We start from the raw sequence: 16,659 nt of genomic DNA, 5'->3' as shown, positions 1-16,659 counted from the left end.
AGGCTTTATTCAAAGCCAGTGGCATGTCATTAGTAAAGATTGAAAAAAGTAATGGGCCTAGACAGCTGCCCTGCAGGAATTCCTGATTCTACCTGGATTTTGTTGGAGAGGCTTCAATTAAAGAACACCCTGTGTGTTCTGTTAGACAGGTAACTCTTTATCCACAATATAGCAGGGGGTGTAAAGCCATAACATACAGTGGAGAGAACAAGTATTTGATACACTGCCGATTTTGCAGGTTTTCCTACTTACAAAGCATGTAGAGGTCTGTAATTTTTATCATAGGTACACTTCAACTGTTAGAGACGGAATCTAAAACAAAAATCCAGAAAATCACATTGTATGATTTTTAAGTAATTCATTTGCATTTTATTGCATGACATAAGTATTTGATACATCAGAAAAGCAGAACTTAATATTTTGTACAGAAACCTTTGTTTGCAATTACAGAGATCATACATTTCCTGTAGGTCTTGACCAGGTTTGCACACACTGCAGCAGGGATTTTGGCCCACTCCTCCATACAGACCTTCTCCAGATCCTTCAGGTTTCAGGGCTGTCGCTGGGCAATACGGACTTTCAGCTCCCTCCAATGATTTTCTATTGGGTTCAGGTCTGGAGACTGGCTAGGCCACTCCAGGACCTTGAGATGCTTCTTACGGAGCCACTCCTTAGTTGCCATGGCTGTGTGTTTCGGGTCGTTGTCATGCTGGAAGACCCAGCCACGACCCATCTTCAATGCTCTTACTGAGGGAAGGAGGTTGTTGGCCAAGATCTCACGATACATGGCCCCATCCATCCTCCCCTCAATACGGTGCAGTCGTCCTGTCCCCTTTGCAGAAAAGCATCCCCAAAGAATGATGTTTCCACCTCCATGCTTCACGGTTGGGATGGTGTTCTTGTGGTTGTACTCATCCTTCTTCTTCCTCCAAACACGGCGAGTGGAGTTTATACCAAAAAGCTCTATTTTTGTCTCATCAGACCACATGACCTTCTCTCATTCCTCCTCTGGATCATCCAGATGGTCATTGGCAAACTTCAGACGGGCCTGGACATGCGCTGGCTTGATGAGGGGGACCTTGCGTGCGCTGCAGGATTTTAATCCATGACGGCGTAGTGTGTTACTAATGGTTTTCTTTGAGACTGTGGTCCCAGCTCTCTTCAGGTCATTGACCAGGTCCTGCCGTGTAGTTCTGGGCTGATCTCTCACCTTCCTCATGATCATTGATGCACCACGAGGTGAGATCTTGCATAGAGCCCCAGACCGAGGGTGATTGACCGTCATCTTGAACTTCTTCCATTTTCTAATAATTGCGCCAACAGTTGTTGCCTTCTCACCAAGCTGCTTGCCTATTGTCCTGTAGCCCATCCCAGCCTTGTGCAGGTCTACAATTGTATCCCCTGATGTCCTTACACAGCTCTCTGGTCTTGGTCATTGTGGAAAGGTTAGAGTCTGTTTGATTGAGTGTGTGGACAGGTATCTTTTATACAGGTAACGAGTTCAAACAGGTGCAGTTAATACAGGTAATGAGTGGAGAACAGGAGGGCTTCTTAAAGAAAAACTAACAGGTCTGTGATAGCCGGAATTCTTACTGGTTGGTAGGTGATCAAATACTTATGTCATGCAATAAAATGCAAATTAATTACTTAAAAATCATACAATGTGATTTTCTGGATTTTTGTTTTAGATTCCGTCTCTCACAGTTGAAGTGTACCTATGATAAAAATTACAGACGTCTACATGCTTTGTAAGTAGGAAAACCTGCAAAATCAGTAGTGTATCAAATACTTATTCTCCCCACTGTATATGTTTTTCCAGCAACAGGCTATGATCAATAATGTCAAAAGCCACACTGAAGTCTAACAAAACAGCCCCCACAATCTTTTTTATCATCATTTGTGTAAGTGCTGTGCTTGTTGAATGTCCTTCCCTATAAGCGTGCTGAAAGTCTGTTGTCAATTTGTTTACTGTAAAATAGCATTGTACCTGGTTAAACACAATATTTTCCAAAGGTTTACTAAGGGTTGGTAACAGGCTGATTGGTTGGCTATTTGAGCCAGTAAAGGGGGCTTTACTATTCTTAGGTACGGGAATAACTTTTGCTTCCCTCCAGGCCTGAGGACACACACTTTCTAGTAGGCTTAAATTTAAGATATGGCAAATAGGAGTGGCAATATTTTCCACTATTATCCTCAGGAATTTTCCATCCAAGTTGTCAGACCCTGGTGGCTTCTCATTGTTGATAGACAACAATAATCTTTTCACCTTTTCCACACTTACTTTACAGAATTCAAAATTACAATGCTTGTCCTTCATAATTTGGTCAGATATACTTGGATGTGTGGTGTCAGCATTTGTTGCTGGTATGTCATGCCTAAGTTTGCTAATCTTGCCAATGAAAAAATTATTAAAGTAGTTGGCAATATCAGTGGGGTTTGTGAAGAATTAGCCATACAATCATTCAATTCCTCATCAATCCACTGGGATTTAACCGTTTTTACAGTCATTTTCTTAATGGGTGCATGCTTATTAGTAACTGGGATAAGCGATTTCACAAATGTGTCTAGTGCAGCGTCTGGTTGCTCCTCATTAACACCACAGACCAACAAATATTCTTTACATCAACAACATACAGTGGGTAATAAAAAGTATTTAGTCAGCCACCAATTGTGCAAGTTCTCCCACTTAAAAAGATGAGAGAGGCCTGTAATTTTCATCATAGGTACACGTCAACTATGACAGACAAATTGAGGGAAAGAAATCCAGAAAATCACATTGTATGATTTTTAAGTAATTCATTTGCATTTTATTGCATGACATAAGTATTTGATACATCAGAAAAGCAGAACTTAATATTTTGTACAGAAACCTTTGTTTGCAATTACAGAGATCATACATTTCCTGTAGGTCTTGACCAGGTTTGCACACACTGCAGCAGGGATTTTGGCCCACTCCTCCATACAGACCTTCTCCAGATCCTTCAGGTTTCAGGGCTGTCGCTGGGCAATACAGACTTTCAGCTCCCTCCAATGATTTTCTATTGGGTTCAGGTCTGGAGACTGGCTAGGCCACTCCAGGACCTTGAGATGCTTCTTACGGAGCCACTCCTTAGTTGCCATGGCTGTGTGTTTCGGGTCGTTGTCATGCTGGAAGACCCAGCCACGACCCATCTTCAATGCTCTTACTGAGGGAAGGAGGTTGTTGGCCAAGATCTCACGATACATGGCCCCATCCATCCTCCCCTCAATACGGTGCAGTCGTCCTGTCCCCTTTGCAGAAAAGCATCCCCAAAGAATGATGTTTCCACCTCCATGCTTCACGGTTGGGATGGTGTTCTTGTGGTTGTACTCATCCTTCTTCTTCCTCCAAACACGGCGAGTGGAGTTTATACCAAAAAGCTCTATTTTTGTCTCATCAGACCACATGACCTTCTCTCATTCCTCCTCTGGATCATCCAGATGGTCATTGGCAAACTTCAGACGGGCCTGGACATGCGCTGGCTTGATGAGGGGGACCTTGCGTGCGCTGCAGGATTTTAATCCATGACGGCGTAGTGTGTTACTAATGGTTTTCTTTGAGACTGTGGTCCCAGCTCTCTTCAGGTCATTGACCAGGTCCTGCCGTGTAGTTCTGGGCTGATCTCTCACCTTCCTCATGATCATTGATGCACCACGAGGTGAGATCTTGCATAGAGCCCCAGACCGAGGGTGATTGACCGTCATCTTGAACTTCTTCCATTTTCTAATAATTGCGCCAACAGTTGTTGCCTTCTCACCAAGCTGCTTGCCTATTGTCCTGTAGCCCATCCCAGCCTTGTGCAGGTCTACAATTGTATCCCTGATGTCCTTACACAGCTCTCTGGTCTTGGTCATTGTGGAAAGGTTAGAGTCTGTTTGATTGAGTGTGTGGACAGGTATCTTTTATACAGGTAACGAGTTCAAACAGGTGCAGTTAATACAGGTAATGAGTGGAGAACAGGAGGGCTTCTTAAAGAAAAACTAACAGGTCTGTGATAGCCGGAATTCTTACTGGTTGGTAGGTGATCAAATACTTATGTCATGCAATAAAATGCAAATTAATTACTTAAAAATCATACAATGTGATTTTCTGGATTTTTGTTTTAGATTCCGTCTCTCACAGTTGAAGTGTACCTATGATAAAAATTACAGACGTCTACATGCTTTGTAAGTAGGAAAACCTGCAAAATCAGTAGTGTATCAAATACTTATTCTCCCCACTGTATATGTTTTTCCAGCAACAGGCTATGATCAATAATGTCAAAAGCCACACTGAAGTCTAACAAAACAGCCCCCACAATCTTTTTTATCATCATTTGTGTAAGTGCTGTGCTTGTTGAATGTCCTTCCCTATAAGCGTGCTGAAAGTCTGTTGTCAATTTGTTTACTGTAAAATAGCATTGTACCTGGTTAAACACAATATTTTCCAAAGGTTTACTAAGGGTTGGTAACAGGCTGATTGGTTGGCTATTTGAGCCAGTAAAGGGGGCTTTACTATTCTTAGGTACGGGAATAACTTTTGCTTCCCTCCAGGCCTGAGGGCACACACTTTCTAGTAGGCTTAAATTTAAGATATGGCAAATAGGAGTGGCAATATTTTCCACTATTATCCTCAGGAATTTTCCATCCAAGTTGTCAGACCCTGGTGGCTTCTCATTGTTGATAGACAACAATAATCTTTTCACCTTTTCCACACTTACTTTACAGAATTCAAAATTACAATGCTTGTCCTTCATAATTTGGTCAGATATACTTGGATGTGTGGTGTCAGCATTTGTTGCTGGTATGTCATGCCTAAGTTTGCTAATCTTGCCAATGAAATTTTTTTAAAAGTAGTTGGCAATATCAGTGGGGTTTGTGAAGAATTAGCCATACAATCATTCAATTCCTCATCAATCCACTGGGATTTAACCGTTTTTACAGTCATTTTCTTAATGGGTGCATGCTTATTAGTAACTGGGATAAGCGATTTCACAAATGTGTCTAGTGCAGCGTCTGGTTGCTCCTCATTAACACCACGGACCAACAAATATTCTTTACATCAACAACATACAGTGGGTAATAAAAAGTATTTAGTCAGCCACCAATTGTGCAAGTTCTCCCACTTAAAAAGATGAGAGAGGCCTGTAATTTTCATCAAAGGTACACGTCAACTATGACAGACAAATTGAGGGAAAGAAATCCAGAAAATCACATTGTAGGATTTTTAATGAATTTATTTGCAAATTATGGTGGAAAAAAAGTATTTGGTCACCTGCAAACAAGCAACTGTGGGAGCAATTATTAGGAAATGGAAGACATACAAGACCACTGATAATCTCCCTCGATCTGGGGCTCCACGCAAGATCTCACCCCGTGGGGTCAAAATGATCACAAGAACGGGGAGCAAAAATCCCAGAACCACACGGGAGGACCTAGTGAAAGACCTGCAGAGAGCTGGGACCAAAGTAACAAAGCCTACCATCAGTAACACACTACGCCGCCAGGGACTCAAATCCTGCAGTGCCAGACGTGTCCCCCTGCTTAAGCCAGTACATGTCCAGGCCCGTCTGAAGTTTGATAGAGTGCATTTGGATGATCCAGAAGAGGATTGGGAGAATGTCATATGGTCAGATGAAACCAAAATATAACTTTTTGGTAAAAACTCAACTCGTCGTGTTTGGAGGACAAAGAATGCTGAGTTGCATCCAAAGAACACCATACCTACTGTGAAGCATGGGGGTGGAAACATCATGCTTTGGGGCTGTTTTTCTGCAAAGGGACCAGGACGATTGATCCGTGTAAAGGAAAGAATGAATGGGGCCATGTATCGTGAGATTTTGAGTGAAAACCTCCTTCCATCAGCAAGGGCATTGAAGATGAAATGTGGCTGGGTCTTTCAGCATGACAATGATCCCAAACACACCGCCCGGGCAACGAAGGAGTGGCTTCGTAAGAAGCATTTCAAGGTCCTGGAGTGGCCTAGTCAGTCTCCAGATCTCAACCCCATAGAAAATCTTTGGAGGGAGTTGAAAGTCTGTGTTGCCCAGCGACAGCCCCAAAATATCACTGCTCTAGAGGAGATCTGCATGGAGGAATGGGCCAAAATACCAGCAACAGTGTGTGAAAACCTTGTGAAGACTTACAGAAAACGTTTGACCTGTGTCATTGCCAACAAAGGGTATATAACAAAGTATTGAGAAACTTTTGTTATTGACCAAATACTTATTTTCCACCATAATTTGCAAATAAATTCAATTAAAAATCCTACAATGTGATTTTCTGGATTTTTTTTTCTCATTTTATCTGTCATAGTTGATGTGTACCTATGATGAACATTACAGGCCTCTCTCATATTTTTAAGTGGGATAACTTGCACAATTGGTGGCTGACTAAATTCTTTTTTCCCCCACTGTATACACTATATTAGGCGCAGCCTTTGGAACTTTGGTTTTCCTAGATATGGCTACTATATTGTGATCACTACATCCGATGGATTTGGATACTGCTTTCAAACACATTTCTGCAGCATTAGTAAAGATGTGATCAATACATGTTGATGATTTCCTTCCTGTGCTGTTTGTAACTACCCTAGTAGGTTGATTGAAAACCTGAACCAGATTGCAAGCACTAGTTACAGTTTGAAGCTTTCTCTTGAGTGGGCATCCTGATGAAAGCCAGTCAATATTTAAATCACCCAGAAAATATACCTCTCTATTGATATCACATACATTATCAAGCATTTCACACATTATCCAGATACTGACTGTTAGCACTTGGTGGTCTACAGCAGCTTCCCACCATAATGGGCTTTAGGTGAGGCAGATGAGTGAGTTTCAGAGATTGTCAGAATATGAATGTAATCTGTTACTAGCTAATTATTGTTTTCATGAACCGTGTTTCTTCAGCTACATATGTTAACGTGGGCTGTTTTTAACACTTTTCTGGGATTCTTAATCATTTTTCTTGCTTTACTGGGAAGCTTAGCAGAGGTAGACGGGCTCAGGTTATTTATGTTAGCGCAGGGTGAGCTGCACACAGTAGACTTATTGCTAGGGCACACTGCCTCAGTGCTAACAGTACAACTCTGGTTCATAGGCACATGATTACTGCATACAATAGCTGTAGGATCAGCAGAGGCATTCATAGGGTGGCGCACAATTGGCCCAGCATCGTCCGGGTTTGGCCGGTGTAGGCCGTCATTGTAAATAAGAATTTGTTTTTAACTGACTTGCCTAGTTAAATAAAGGTAAAATAAAAAAATTAAAATAAAAATTCAGGGCAGTAAGAGGGACATAAATTTGGTTACTTTCATTGTGTCTTCTAACGCCCCTGGGATAATGTACATTTGCTGAAGCATTATGACAACTCAGCAGCACATTTACATTTACGTCATTTAGCAGACGCTCTTATCCAGAGCGACTTACAAATTGGTGCATTCACCTTATAGCCAGTGGGATAACCACTTTACAATATGTTATTTTTTTCTTTCTTTGGGGTGGGGTAAGGGGGGGTAGAAGGATTACTTTATCCTATCCCAGGTATTCCTTAAAGAGGTGGGGTTTCAAGTGTCTCCGGAAGGTGGTGAGTGACTCCGCTGTCCTGGCGTCGTGAGGGAGCTTGTTCCAACATTGGGGTGCCAGAGCAGCGAACAGTTTTGACTGGGCTGAGCGGGAACTGTGCTTCCGCAGAGGTAGGGGGGCCAGCAGGCCAGAGGTGGATGATCACAATGCCCTCGTTTGGGTGTAGGGACTGATCAGAGCCTGAAGATACGGAGGTGCCGTTCCCCTCACAGCTCCGTAGGCAAGCACCATGGTCTTGTAGCAGATGCGAGCTTCAACTGGAAGCCAGTGGAGTGTGAGGAGGAGCGGGGTGACGTGAGAGAACTTGGGAAGGTTGAACACCAGAAGGGCTGCGGCATTCTGGATGAGTTGTAGGGGTTTAATGGCACAGGCAGGAAGCCCAGCCAACAGCGAGTTGCAGTAATCCAGACGGGAGATGACAAGTGCCTGGATTAGGACCTGTGCTGCTTCCTGTGTAAGCAGGGTCGTACTCTCCGAATGTTGTAAAGCATGAACCTACAGGATCGGGTCACCGCCTTGATGTTAGCGGAGAACGACAGGGTGTTGTCCAGGGTCACGCCAAGGCTCTTCGCACTCTGGGAGGAGGACACAACGGAGTTGTCAACCGTGATGGCGAGATCATGGAATGGGCAGTCCTTCCCCGGGAGGAAGAGCAGCTCCGTCTTGCCGAGGTTCAGCTTGAGGTGGTGATCCGTCATCCACACTGATATGTCTGCCAGACATGCAGAGATGCGATTCGCCACCTGGTTATCAGAAGGGGGAAAGGAAAAGATTAGTTGTGTGTCGTCTGCGTAGCAATGATAGGAGTGGCCATGTGAGGATATGACAGAGCCAAGTGACTTGGTGTATAGCGAGAATAGGAGAGGGCCTAGAACTGAGCCCTGGGGGACACCAGTGGTGAGAGCACGTGGTGCGGAGACAGATTCTTGCCACGCCACTTGGTAGGAGCGACCGGTCAGGTAGGACGCAATCCAAGAGTGAGCCGCGCCGGAGATGCCCAACTCGGAGAGGGTGGAGAGGAGGATCTGATGGTTTACAGTATCAAAGGCAGCAGACAGGTCTAGAAGGACAAGAGCAGAGGAGAGAGAGTTAGCTTTAGCAGTGTGGAGAGCCTCCGTGACACAGAGAAGAGCAGTCTCAGTTGAATGACCAGTCTTGAAACCTGACTGGTTTGGATCAAGAAAGTCATTCTGAGAGAGATAGCAAGAGAGTTGGCTAAAGACGGCACGCTCAAGAGTTTTGGAGAGAAAAGAATGAAGGGATAATGGTCTGTAGTTGTTGACATCGGAGGGATCGAGTGTAGGTTTTTTGAGAAGGGGTGCAACTCTCGCTCTCTTGAAGACGGAAGGGACATAGCCAGCAGTCAAGGATGAGTTGATGAGCGAGGTGAGGTAAGGGAGAAGGTCACCGGAGATGGTCTGGAGAAGAGAGGAGGGGATAGGGTCAAGCGGGCAGGTTGTTGGGCGGCCGGCCGTCACAAGTCGCAAGATTTCATCTGGAGAGAGAGGGGAGAAAGAAGTCAAAGCATAGGGTAGGGCAGTGTGAGCAGGACCAGCAGTGTCATTAGACTTAACAAACGAGGATCGGATGTCGTCAACCTTCTTTTCAAAATGGTTGACGAAGTCATCCACAGAGAGGGAGGAGGGGGTGGGGAGGGAGAGGAGGATTCAGCAGGGAGGAGAAGGTGGCAAAGAGCTTCCTAGGGTTAGAGGCAGATGCTTGGAATTTAGAGTGGTATAAAGTGGCTTTAGCAGCAGAAACAGAGGAAGAAAATGTAGAGAGGAGGGAGTGAAAAGATACCAGGTCCGCAGGGAGTCTAGTTTTCCTCCATTTCCGCTCGGCTGCCCGGAACACTGTTCTGTGAGCTCGCAATGAGTCATCAAGCCACGGAGCAGGAGGGGAGGACCGAGCCTGCCGGGAGGATAGGGGGCATAGAGAGTCAAAGGATGCAGAAAGGGAGGAGAGGAGGGTTGAGGAGGCAGAATCAGGAGATTGGAGGGAGAAGGATTGAGCAGAGGGAAGCGATGATAGGATGGAAGAGGAGAGAGTAGCGGGAGAGAGAGAGCGAAGGTTGTGATGGCGCATTATCATCTGAGTAGGGGCAGAGTGAGTAGTGTTGGAGAAGAGCGAGAGTGAAAAGGATACAAAGTAGTGGTCGGAGACATGGAGGGGAGTTGCAGTGAGATTAGTAGAAGAACAGCATCTAGTAAAGATGAGGTCAAGCGTATTGCCTGCCTTGTGAGTAGTGGGGGACGGTGAGAGGGTGAGGTCAAAAGAGGAGAGGAGTGGAAAGAAGGAGGCAGAGAGAAATGAGTCAAAGGTAGACGTAGGGAGGTTAAAGTCACCCAGAACTGTGAGGGGTGAGCCATCCTCAGGACAGGGAGAGGTAGCTGGAGGGGCATCCACAGCCATGGAGGGAACATCTAAGTCCCCGGCAGAAGCTCTAAGCGATTTGAAAGTCCGGACGCGGGGTAAGAAGGCAGGGGCGCCGAGAACGATTCTTCTCCTTCTTTCTGCTTCCGACGCATCCATTTACACTCACCTGGAGTCGAAGGCCACCTGAAGGCTGGGTCGGTTGACAGTGGCAGGTCGCTGGCTGTTCCTTGCTACGCACCGGCCCGGCTGCGTGGTAGCATTTGGTGTAGCCTCTCACAGTTGTGTCGGGTGTGTCCCCAGTTTCTGTAGTAATTGGGGACACAAAACATACAATTACAGCATGTACTGGCCAACAATTGTAGTCAGACTCACACGCTAGAAATAAGCGCTTTCCTTTAGTAGTTCTATATAGAGCGTTGTATGAGTTGAGCTCTTGGTAGCCTGGCTCGGTTGTTGGTATCTAGGTACTAAAGCGTCCGTGGTGAAAAAGTTGAATGAAAAATTTTGACAGAATCAGCCCCTGGTGACTGATGCACAGCCTCGGGAAGCAACCTGGTGATATCCTGAACTTTTGCCCCAGGAAAACATAAAGTCTTTGCCCCAGGTACAGATATATAGCTCACCATCGAACTCCACCAAAAACTAAGACATTGATAAATGTGTTAAATGCAGAGGTTTGATTAAACGGTTATTAAATGTAAAAACCGAGGTAGTCAAGACACAACAAACAGCACAGCAGCACGGAGACAACACGAAAGTGTGACGTTGTTGTGACGAGGCGTGGGAAGCACTAGTGGTGTGGTTTATAACCATAGGGATTCATTATTCTCACACATTATCTGATGAGATCGCTGCACCTGCTGTTCAGGAAAACCATTTTGACGACAAATTGAATTCTGCACACATTCATGAGCCCAGACACGCAGAGCAGCACATATTATGTACTTGTGCACACACATACACAGACAGACACACATACACACACACACACACACACATTCTGCTTTTCAATGATAGATACTGTCATATCAGTGCAGAATGCAATATCCCTCCTGTCTCAGGATGTGATGTGATCCGGTGACATTTTGGTGGCGGACAGGGGCCACCAATGAGGTTCACAGTTCGACTCATTAACTTCCCAGCTGGGCCACCGGGCTGAAATGCATTCTGGGTTATGGGTCTACATGATACAGTCACATCAAAGCATCTACATATTACATAGTGGCCTGAAATGAGTTCATACAACATTAACTTTTCATTCAATTTGTATTTCTATTGTAAAGGTATATTGGAATAAAAAACATGTAAGAATCTACACATAGAATGTATTTATTATTATCTATGATAACATCTATTAAAAACAGTTTTGAAGGTATTGTTGATAATATCTCATATGAATTATCAGAAAACAAGAAAAGCACTCAGCTAATTCGCTGATAAAACTCATTAACTGTAGGTCAGAGCCGTAACAGACTCCATCCGGTTTTCTATGAAACCACACGACAGTGTATTGTACTGAATCCCATTGACCCACTAAATCACCCCTAATATAACCACCTTACCATCAGACCTCAGCACCCCTCTCTGCTCAGGATATTATTCTACCAATGTGCTTCCCAGAACATACCTCTCTCTCTCTCTCTCTCTCTCTCTCTCTCTCTCTCTCTCTCTCTCTCTCTCTCTCTCTCTCTCTCTCTCTCTCTCTCTCTCTCTCTCTCTCTCTCTCTCTCTCTCTCTCTCTCTCTCTCTCTCTCTCTCTCTCTCTCTCTCTCTCTCTCTCTCTCTCTCTCTCTCTCTCTCTCTCTCTCATGTGCTGTGCTCATCTGAGAGAGCTGTAATGGCCCAGAGATGTGGCCCCTGACTCTAATAATGCCATTAGTTCCACTTTACCCCCATCGTCCTCTCCTCAGCTCTGCTTTCCAATCTCTCTATCTACCCAGTGGTCCACCCCTGCCCGAGTGAGCTCTAAACCCCCTCACCCCCTCACCCCCTCACCACAAAGCAGGGAGTCAGCAGGGTTCCTGTGTGTGCCTCTGAACCAGAGAATAACAACATAACATCCCTGCCCCTAAGGCTTTGGCTGGTGACCCTCAATCTGGACAAGGCGATCTCCCTGCACCAGCTCTCTGCCATGAGTTGAATAGGAATGAAGATAATAGAATTCTTAGGTGGTCCAATATGATTGTGGGTTGCTAGGCCCTTTTAACCCTGGAGGGATAAACAGTGAAAGGCTGTAGGCGTGATTGTGTAGTACAGCCTGTTGCTTTGGACAAGATGGAGAAAAAAACTGTTGAAAAGAGTGACATTTAGTTTTCTTTTTTTTATTCTGTCCTTTTCTTGTTTAATCTAAGTCCATTTCTAAATACATTAAGTAGGATCCAAGTTCAATGTTTGAAAGGAAAATAAACCAGAAGTCCTCTTTAATCCTAAACATTACATAGCATAGTAAGAATACATTTCATGAGCTTTCATGCCATGACAAATGATTCTGAATTACATATTATGAAGACGATTTCTTAAATGGACCTAGATTGTTTATCCATCCATTTATTAATATTTGTTAGAACTACATGGTAGGCAATAGGAGGCAGGCTCTGTCATAGTATTGTTCTTTCTAGGGTGGTCCTAGTGCCTGTGGCTGGCCTCAGGGCGTCTCCATGGAGTTCTACTGTGCTACACACTTTCTCATTCTCCTCTATTCATTATTCACCACTTAGTCATTAACATTTTCGTAACAGTTCTTGCTTATTCAAGAACCGGTCTCTCTGGGCAAGGATAATGGTGTTGTCGATGGTATTGCCTTGGGCACAAACAGTGATGTGTCCTTGAGAGAAACATCCTCAAAGCATTTTGAAATGCATGAGTTATTTCAGGTACTAGCTATAGTATTTAAGATCTTTATTTTTCTGGAAGAAATTCATACAATTACATATTTTATGATGTAGTAATGCTTTATTTTGATGGATCAAGTGCATTTCAATTTCTAATAAAGATTGCCAGCTAAGATAGTGGTAGCAGGATGGTAACATATTAGTCTAAGCCTAACCAAAAAGCCTGCACGCTTCGGTTTATTCTAATAATTGTAATGGCAAAGAAAGCGTGGTTTCTGTCATTGTTGTGTTTCTGTGGGGGAGCAGGATTTGAGGCACAACCAGTGCTCTGTCAGGGTCTACTGGGTCCATGCTAAGTAGGTCAGGTAATAGCAGGATATTTGAGGGCGGAGGTGTAGACAGAACTAGACAGACTGGGCTATGGTAAATACTCTGCACCCGCAGGCTAAATCTCAGATTGAATTAGATACAGGGACACCAGCGTTCTCAAGGAGCTGACCAGAATACTGATAATGTTACTATTTCTCTCTCTCCTCTCTCTTCCTTAATACATGTTTATATTTCACTCTCTTTTTTTGCTACCGCCATCTTCCTTTCCTTTCTCCATTTCCCGGTATTTCTCTCATTCTCTGACCCTGCCTTTCCGAACTTTCGTCTCCCTTTCCACAAGTCTTGTTCATCCCTCTTTACATCTCTCTTTACATTTCTCTATACATCCCTCTTTACATCTCTCTTTACATCCCTCTTTACATCCCTCTTTACATCCCTCTTTACATCTCTCTTTACATCCCTCTTTACATCTCTATTTACATTTCTCTATACATCCCTCTTTACATCCCTCTTTACATCTCTCTTTACATCTCTCTTTACATCCCTCTTTACATCTCTCTTTACATCTCTCTTTCTGTTGTCCCTTCTCATTATCTTACCTTTATCACCTTCTTATTTCCCTTTGTCTCTCTCTTCTCTCCTCTCTCCTCTCTCCCCCCAACCCTCTCTCCCTGCAGTAAGATCCAGTCGGGTGACAAGCTGATCCTGGCCATCTCCACTGACTCCTGCCAGGGGAAGGACAACTTTGTCCGCTACCTGGAACATGTTCAGGCCGTAGTCACCGTCAATGGCAGTCGCCGTGGTGACCTCAACATCAACATGACCTCCCCCATGGGCACCAAGTCCATCCTTCTAAGCCGCCGGCCCCGGGACGACGATGCCAAGGTGGGCTTCGACAAGTGGCCCTTCATGACTACCCAAACCTGGGGAGAGGACCCCCGCGGGACCTGGGTCCTGGAGGTGGGCTTCCAGGGAAACGAGCCACAGAGGGGGGTCCTGAAGGAGTGGACCCTCATGCTGCATGGAACACAAAGTGCCCCTTACATAGACCAGATAGTGCGTGACTACCAGTCCAAATTAGCCATGTCCAAAAAGGAGGAGCTGGAGGAAGAGCTGGACGAGGCGGTGGAGAGGAGTCTGAAGAGCCTGCTGAGTAAAAACTAGCTGACGTAGCTAACTAAACACCATCTGGTCAGGTCTGCATGCCGGGCCACTCTGTCTCTCTCTCTACTTCTTTCTCTCACTCCCCCTCTCTCATCTCTACAATCTTTCTCTCACTTTCCCTTTCTCTCATCTAAATCACTTTCTCTCCTCTCTCCCTCTCTTTCTCTTGCTCTCTCTCACACTTTCTCTCCTCCCTCCCTTTCTCACCTCTCTCTCATTTTCTTTCTCTCCTTCTCTCCCCTCCCACTCTTTTCTCTCTGCTTTTAGTTTTTCTGTGTTTAGCCCTCCACTTCCGATAGATGTTTCTTGTAATCCGATATGATAAAAGTGTAACCTTCAAATAATCTGTTCTATAGAGAAAACTAAAAGATCCCATCTTGCTTTCTGTCTATGTTTTTTACACTTTACTAAAATGTATATAAACAGAATATATCCACTATATGGTGTTCTTGCTTTTCCCCGCCCCTCCACCTCTGGTAAAACAACTGTTGTACAGTTTGTGGCTGTAAACAATTTTCTGTGTCATTCTTAAAGTTTAATATCTTGCAAACAGAGCAGTGATACTTCTTTCTGTTTATATTTTTGTGACAAGCAACTGTTTCTATATAAACAAGACAAGGAACGTGTGATTAATTTTGCCGCCTGTGCTCCTCAAAGCGTATGCTATAATAAATCTATTCAGCTGTTTGTTAAAGCACTTGAGTGATTTGCCTCACTCGGCAATGCACAGGCAGTCTCTTTGTCATTTGAATAAGGATCAGAAATAAGACCAACACAGAGATAGAGGTCAGAACCTGGGTACGTGGCTCTGTATTCCAATTCCACTTTTTAAGGTAAGTCATTTTGCCTTACAATGGTCATTGCCAGTCAACTGAACCCTATGCAGAAATGGGAAGCCCTTATCTGTTAACCCAAGAGCACAAAGTACAGGGACATTTAGATCACACACTGGGTAAAGAGACCGGGAATATAGTGTAAAACACTATTAGTTTCTCCTTCTCCCCCTTTTTTTGTCTTACTTTTGTCTCTCTGTCACACGCACAAACACACACACTCTCTATCATTCTCTTTTTCTCTCTCTCTTGTCTGTCCCTCTAAGGGAGAGTGGATTATGCAGAGTTCAGAGGTCGCTGTCTGCTCCTCCAGATCACCTCAATGAAACATTTATGTCTTTCCTTCAGTAGCTGCAGAGTTCAAAGTAACACCTTTCACTCTGGGCTGAGAGACTCCCGAAGTTTCCTAAACACTGCACTAGCTTACTTAGTCTAGTGTCATCACTCTGGTGCAATTAATATTCCTCTAGTATCTAAGTCAAACAAGGTGATCAGTTAAAAAACGAGGCATCCATCGCCTCTACCCTTCTATCCTCTTTATAAAGTAAGTAAAGTGTGCTTAAACTGCATACAGTACATAGAAAGTACAAATATGAAACATCAGCTGTTATTATTCAAAGAATATACACTACCGGTCAAAAGTTTTAGAACACCTACTCATTCAAGGGTTTTCTTTCTCTCCATTGTAGAATAATAGTGAAGACATCAAAACTATGAAATAACACATACGGAATCATCTAGTAACCAAAAAAGTGTTAAACAAATCAAAATATATTTTATATTTGAGATTCTTCAAATAGCCACCCTTTGCCTTGATGACGGCTTTGCACACTCTTGGCATTCTCTCAACCAGCTTCACCTGGAATGCTTTTACAACAGTCTTGAAGGAGTTCCCACAAATGCTGAGCACTTGTTGGCTGCTTTTCCTTCACTCATCAGTCTGACTCATCCCAAACCATCTGAATTTGGTTGAGGTCAGGGGATTGTGGAGGCCAGGTCATCTGATGCAGCACTCCATCACTCACCTTCTTGGTAAAATAGCCCTTACACAGCCTGGAGGTGTGTTGGGCCATTGTCCTGTTGAAAAACAAATGATAGTCCCACTAAGTCCAAACCAGATGAGATGGCATATCGCTGCAGAATGCTGTGGTAGCCATGTTGGTTAAGTGTGTTCTAAATAAATCACAGACAGTGTCACAAGCAAAGCAACCCTACACCATAACATCTCCTCCTCCATGCTTTACGGTGGGAAATACACATGCAGAGATCATCCGTTCACCCACACCGCGTCTCAACAAGACACAGCGGTTGGAACCAAAAATCTCCAATTTGGACTCCAGACCAAAGGACAAATTTCCACCGGTCTAATGTCCATTGCTATTGTTTTTTGGCCCAAGCAAGTCTCTTCTTCTTATTGGTGTCCTTTAGTAGCGGTTCCTTTGCAGCAATTCGACCATGAAGGCCTGATTCACACAGTCTGCTCTGAACAGTTGATGTTGAGATGTGTCTGTTACTTGAACTCTGTGAAGCATTTATTTGGGCTGC

General features: G+C 44.2%; 1 protein-coding gene across 1 annotated transcript in view; it reads left to right on the top strand.

Moving 5' to 3' along the window:
- Positions 1-14,404, top strand: part of pcsk2 (proprotein convertase subtilisin/kexin type 2) — a 94,396-nt gene extending 79,992 nt beyond the window's left edge. The window contains exon 12 of the mRNA XM_041866442.2: positions 13,795-14,404. Within this exon, the coding sequence (XP_041722376.1) occupies positions 13,795-14,281 (487 nt within the window). The 3' untranslated portion in view covers positions 14,282-14,404. The remainder of the gene's footprint in view (positions 1-13,794) is intronic.
- Positions 14,405-16,659: the final 2,255 nt, after the last annotated feature.

Source organism: Coregonus clupeaformis, chromosome 37 (genome assembly GCF_020615455.1).
Source record: "Coregonus clupeaformis isolate EN_2021a chromosome 37, ASM2061545v1, whole genome shotgun sequence".
NCBI classification, from domain to species: Eukaryota; Metazoa; Chordata; class Actinopteri; order Salmoniformes; family Salmonidae; genus Coregonus; species Coregonus clupeaformis.
Note: the sequence above shows the minus strand (reverse complement) of the source record. Positions and strands in the feature narration are given on the sequence as shown.